At 55.6% G+C, this 5,590-nt stretch overlaps 2 protein-coding genes across 2 annotated transcripts; one reads left to right on the top strand and one right to left on the bottom strand.

Moving 5' to 3' along the window:
• Positions 1 to 254: 254 nt before the first annotated feature.
• Positions 255 to 2,669, bottom strand: GUITHDRAFT_83567 (hypothetical protein; the record flags this gene model as incomplete). The annotated part of the gene is made up of 9 exons (XM_005817867.1): positions 255 to 446; positions 612 to 748; positions 1,010 to 1,088; positions 1,311 to 1,366; positions 1,521 to 1,602; positions 1,815 to 1,910; positions 1,963 to 1,998; positions 2,051 to 2,168; positions 2,575 to 2,669. Coding segments are annotated over 9 exons (891 nt in total), but the record flags the coding sequence as incomplete, so codon positions are not given.
• A 979-nt stretch (positions 2,670 to 3,648) lies between these two features.
• Positions 3,649 to 5,560, top strand: GUITHDRAFT_149601 (hypothetical protein; the record flags this gene model as incomplete). The annotated part of the gene is made up of 3 exons (XM_005817866.1): positions 3,649 to 4,656; positions 4,852 to 5,001; positions 5,249 to 5,560. Coding segments are annotated over 3 exons (1,470 nt in total), but the record flags the coding sequence as incomplete, so codon positions are not given.
• Positions 5,561 to 5,590: the final 30 nt, after the last annotated feature.

Genomic DNA, 5,590 nt, shown 5'->3' with positions numbered 1-5,590 from the left:
TCCTCCTCCTCCTCCTCCTCCTCCTCCTCCTCCTCCTCCTCCTCCTCCTCCTCCTCCTCCTCCTCCTCCTCCTCCTCCTCCTCCTCCTCCTCCTCCTCCTCCTCCTCCTCCTCCTCCTCCTCCTCCTCCTCATTCTCTTTCTCACCATCATCAACTCTCTTCCTCTCCTGCTTGTCGTCAGCAGCTCGCGGCACTTGCACCAGGCACATGGAGGAGCACAGCGAGAGAGGAACGAGCGTCCCCGTCTTCCACCTCTCCCCCAGCATGTGCCCAGCCCAGTCTAGCAGCTTCTTCGAGTACGCGCGGCACGCCGACAAGTCCAGCTGCTCCCAAGCTAGCAGGCAGCTATCGAGCGCAAACCAGCTGCTGTAATCGCGAGCTCCGTCCCAGATGAACTCGCTTGCGAACCCTTCCTCGTACCCGTGCGAGACTATGGCCCCTCTGACCTCCCCCCACTCCCTCTTCCTCTTCCTCCCCGCTCCTCGCTCGCACACCTTCTCGTCGCACACCACCTCCTTCTTCTCCTCCTTCCTCTCCTCTTCCTTCTTCTCTTCCTCCTTCTTCTCTTCCTCCTTCTTCTCCTCCTCCTTCTCGATCTTCTGCCGCTTGACTGGCGACATCTTGCTGAGATTGGAGTGGTTCACATGGAGGAAGGCGACGCCTCTAGGAGCGCAGAACCACTTGTGGCAGTTGCCAACGTAAAAATCTGCTCCTGTTCGCTCGAGATCGAGCGGACAGGATCCGAGCCCTACAGTGATCGAAGGAGGGAGGAGAGATGGAGTCAGGACAGGCAAGAGTATGGTTGTGAGATGCGGAGGGAGAGAGGAAGAGGAAGGAAGGAAAGACAAGGAGAGAGAGGGGGAGAAGAAAACCGGAAGGAGAGGTTGATAAAGGAAGTGGGAGGGAACATGAAGGCAGAAGGCAGAAGGGAGGAGCAGAGAAGCAGAGGGAGTGAGGAAGGAAGGGAGACAGAGGGGAGGAGGAGGGGAGGAGGAGGGGAGGGAGGGACCGTGAGCTCCGTCGATCAGGACGAGCGCGTCCTTCTTGTGGCAGATTTCAACAAGTTCGTCGATGGGAAAAAGAAGAGCCTGAAGCAGATGAAGTGAAAAGGAGAGCAAAGCGGAGCACAGCAGAGGAGGGGAGAGGAGAGGAGGGAAGAGGAGAGGAGGGGAGAGCAGAGCAGAGCAGAGCAGAGCAGAGCAGAGCAGAGCAGAGCAGAGCAGAGCAGAGGAGGGGAGGGGAGGGGAGGAGAAGTAGAGGAGGAGGAGAGAAGAAACAGTGTTTTCTAGCAGCTCGTCTGCTTGTTCCACCTCATTCGAAGTGACATGATCTATGACGACAAGCTTGCAACCCTCCGGTATCGCAGCTGAAGGCAAGAAAGAATACTTTCACAAAACTCTTCCTCCTCCCTCCTCCTCCTCCTCCTTCGTTTCCTCCTCCTCGTCGTCTCCGTTCCTGTCCTCCTCTTCTCCTTTTCCTGCCTTTTCTCCTCCCTCTCTCCCTTCTCCATCCAACATCACCTTCTACTTGAGCGAGGATGTCTTCGCTCCCCTTCATCTCCTTGAGCTTAAGTTTCGCCTCGACCGGCACCGCGTTCTTGTCCTGCTGGCGATCAGCTAGGGAGTGGACAATGGTCCAAGGTGGAAGAGGAGGACGTGAAGAATGGATGGAGGAGGAGGGGAGGAACGAGGAGAGGAGGATGAACGTGGTATGAGGGAGAGAACGAAGGAGGAGGAAGAGGATGAAGCAAGGGGGAGGAGGGGGGACAAAGGCGAAGGGGGAGGGAGGAGCAGGGAGGCAACCAGCATCTTCACCTTGCAGACCTTCCTTATCATCTTCTTGACGCTCGCATATGTGCAGTCAAAGAAGAGGACCTTGTCTTGAGCGCTCAGCGGGAAGCTCTGGAGTATCTCCTGGTCACCTTCTCCTCCTCCCCTCCTCCCTCTCCTCCACCTCAAGCACGCAGTTCAGGCCAGTCGTTGCGTTCTGCAACAGCACCTGAAACGAGTTGACCAGTCAGCCGATGCTCCTCCCAGAGCACAGAAGTCACCAGGTCCTCGGGGCGGCAGTTGAGGAAGGACGCAAACTTTTTGATCACTCCGACAACCCTGGGGAAAAGCTCCCGGTCGATAAAACGAAGAGGCTGGCGCTCCGTGTATACTCTCCACCTGCACTCGGCACAACTTAGAGGAGAGGATGGGAAAGAGGAGGAGCGGGATGAGGGGAGGAAGGAGGAGAGGGAAGAGGAGAGGGAGCAAGGAAGAGAGAAGAGACAGGGGAAACGAGAGAGGAGGGGAGCGAGGAGGGGAGAAGAGACATTGAGAACAGCGATCACAACACATGCGAGCGATGGCAGGAGCAGCAACAGGAGCAGGAGCAGCAGCAGCAGCAGCAGCAGGAGCAGGAGCAGGAGCAGGAGCAGGAGCAGGAGCAGGAGCAGGAGCAGGAGCAGGAGCAGGAGCAGGAGCAGGAGCAGGAGCAGGAGCAGGAGCAGGAGCAGGAGCAGGAGCAGGAGCAGGAGCAGGAGCAGGAGCAGCAGCAGCGGTAGGGTGTAAGCAGATCTCCATGAACCACCTCTGCGCGATGTCGACGATGAGCGAGAACGGAGCTCCGAAGGCGCCATGGTTGACGAAGGTCCAGTTCCTGTCGAGTAGGAAGAGATCTTTCATCTCGTGGCCGAGGGAGCGTCTCTTGAAACAGTCGAATTCCTGCTGACTACATCAGCCGTAGTCGAGGAGGAGGAGGAGGAGGCAGCTCTACGTCATGGCGGATGATGTCCCGTGGGATCGGCGGAGGGACGAAGTTCTGCGACAGGAAGGTCACGAGAGGATAAGGATGGGTGTAGGAAAAGAGCTGAGAGGGGGATAAGAAGTGGAAGGAGGAGGAAGAAGGGAGGAAGAGAAGGGCGGTGGAGGAGGAGGGAGGAGGGAGGAGGGAGGAGGGAGGAGGGAGGAGGGAGGAGGGAAGAGGGAGGAGGTGGTCTTCGAGTTCACCGGGTCTTTATGATCTCCTCTACGTTTCCCGAGTTGAACGAGCCGAATCCCGGCTGAAAGGGCTCTCAGAATCTTGAGATTAGCTGAGAAACGAGCAAACCTTGCTCGATACTCCCTCTTTCGATGTGCTTGACATGATCCCCCTGCCAACTAGGCCGAACTGTCAGGAGTGCTCCAACTTGCCCTCCTGATGCTGGCTCCTCCTTCCGCTACTGACTATCCCTCACCCTCGCTCCTCGCTCCTCCCTCCTCGCTCCTCCCTCCTCGCTCCTCCCTCCTCCCTCCTCCCTCCTCCCTCCTCCCTCCTCCCTCCTCCCTCCTCCTCCTCCCTCTTCCTCTTCTCATTCCCCAATCTGCTGCGCATCTCGATTCCTCATGAATGTCTAGGTTCAGAATGGTGGGTGGGGTAGTAAGACCCCTGTGTAAGGTGGGGTCCAGATATGCCAATATAGGGGTATCTTGAGTGGTAGGGTATTAGTAATTCGAGGGGTGGGGTGATCGAGCAGGCGGATCCACATGCAAACTAAACCATGGCGTGAAGAGAGCAGGAGAGGAGAGGAGAGGAGAGGAGAGGAGAGGAGAGGAGAGGAGAGGAGAGGAGAGGAGAGGAGAGGAGAGGAGAGGAGAGGAGAGGAGAGGAGAGGAGAGGATTTAGATGGCGTCGACTAATCTGAAGGCGACGATGATCTTGTTGTTGTTGACACTGTCCATGACTTTGGAGGGAAGTACTCCAATTTCGACCTGCGTTACATTGTACAACAACGGCAAGACGAACCAGGAATGGGAAAGAACAAGTACACAATGTCCCAGCGAGTCTGAAGTCATAGCAAGGACATCGCGCGGCCTTTTGATTTCTTCTTTCAGCCGCGTCATCCTTCGAGGAGGGAAAAAGAATGCGGTAGGGCTCAACAAGTACGGATCATGGAACATCGGGGGGAAGTGGTCCAAGGGAGATAGGAAGATCAAGCTGCTACGAACCCCCGATGGGTTCACTTTCAGCAGGTCGCAGATGAGGAGGCAGAAGAGGAAGTGGAAGCAGGAGTACGGCGATGCAGCGAAGGAGATCGCGGAGAGAGAAAAGAAGCAGAGGAAAGGAGGAGAGGGAGGGGCAGTTTCTGAGGAGTTCGAGCGCACGCAGGAAGAGAATGCGATGGAGGAGGAAACCTTCACTCCAGAGGGTCTGATGGAGAAAGTGAATCAGCTTCGAAAGAGGCTGAACATGACGTCGTCTCCTGAAGACGACCATGAAGCGTTACGGGCATTGAAGAAGGAACAGGCCAGTCAGAGTCAGAGTCAGAGTCAGAGTCAGAGTCAGAGTCAGAAATCTACAAAGGATGGGAATCTGGATCAGATGGCAAAGGCGATCTTCAAGGAAGAGTTCTGCAAGGGGGCAGCGGAAGGAGATCCTGGGGCATGCTTCATCGTCTCGGGCGCAGGATCGAGCGAGGTGAACGGCATGTATGAGAGGGATCGTCGCGACCTGTTCACAGACACGGCAAGATACAAGATGAAGTCAAGTGAAGGGACTTTCACCCTGCTGTTCGTCAAGGATGAAGCAAGGGGTCAAGTGAAAGGGAAGGGCAAGGGGGCGAGGAGGATGGGGAGATGGGTTATCTTTTGCAACAGCGCTGGTGTGAAGAGAGAAAGGCCTTACTATCAAGCGGTGATGCTCAAGAACCCCTGCTGTCTCTGACGAATGTCTGATGATCTTTGCAAGCCTTGCTGTTCTTCCCTCCCTACTCTCGTCTCCTCTCTCCTGCCTCCCCTGCCTCTTCTATCACTGCTTGTTCTCATCCTCTCCCACACATTCTCCTGCATTCGATCGCATCATTCGCGCCTGATCAGCTTCTCTTGTCAGTTTGGAAGTCTAGAAGAGGCGACTTCGAGCCCATGGGCATGTGTCGTCGGGAAACAACCAGCACCATCGTTGGTGAAAGAGAAAAATCCATCACGAGCGTTGAGGGAACAGATGAAGACTGCGAAAAATAAGGATGATGACGAGGACGAGGTAATTCTTAGCTGCCAAATCCCCCTCCACATATTCTTTCTACGCTCTCGTCCCTCGCTCCCCTGCGCTACTCCCGCTATTACTACCCTCCCCTTCGATCTTACTTTCGCTCTCTTCTGTCCTCCCTCTCTCTTCTCCACCTCATCTCACTTCTCCTCCTTCTCTCTCTCCTCTTCTCACTCTTCATCGTCTCACTTCCATTTCTCCTCCATCTCCCACCACTTCGCCCTCTAACACAGCAGAGCAGGAGGTGGAGAAAGATCCGTGGCAGGACCTTGCTGAATATGTCACTTCGGAGATGAAAGCGTCTAGTACACAGATGGATCGTCCCGTCAAGAAGCGGAGCAAGGAGGAGGAGGAGGAGTTGAGGGAATGGGAGGAAGAAGAGCAGGACAAGGAGGAAGATATCCAGGACAAGAGCCTCAGCGAGGATATGGAGGAGCTGGAAAAGGCTCTAAGAGAGGATGCGGATGATTGCAGGGGGTTTGAAGTGGACAAGTCCATCGGGTTTGAAGGAAACGTTGGGTTCGAGGAATCGAAGGATCTGCTTATGATTCCTGTAAGACAACATGGTGGTGAAGTGATCACG

Source organism: Guillardia theta (genome assembly GCF_000315625.1).
Source record: "Guillardia theta CCMP2712 unplaced genomic scaffold GUITHscaffold_503, whole genome shotgun sequence".
Lineage (NCBI taxonomy): Eukaryota > Cryptophyceae > Pyrenomonadales > Geminigeraceae > Guillardia > Guillardia theta.
Note: the sequence above shows the minus strand (reverse complement) of the source record. Positions and strands in the feature narration are given on the sequence as shown.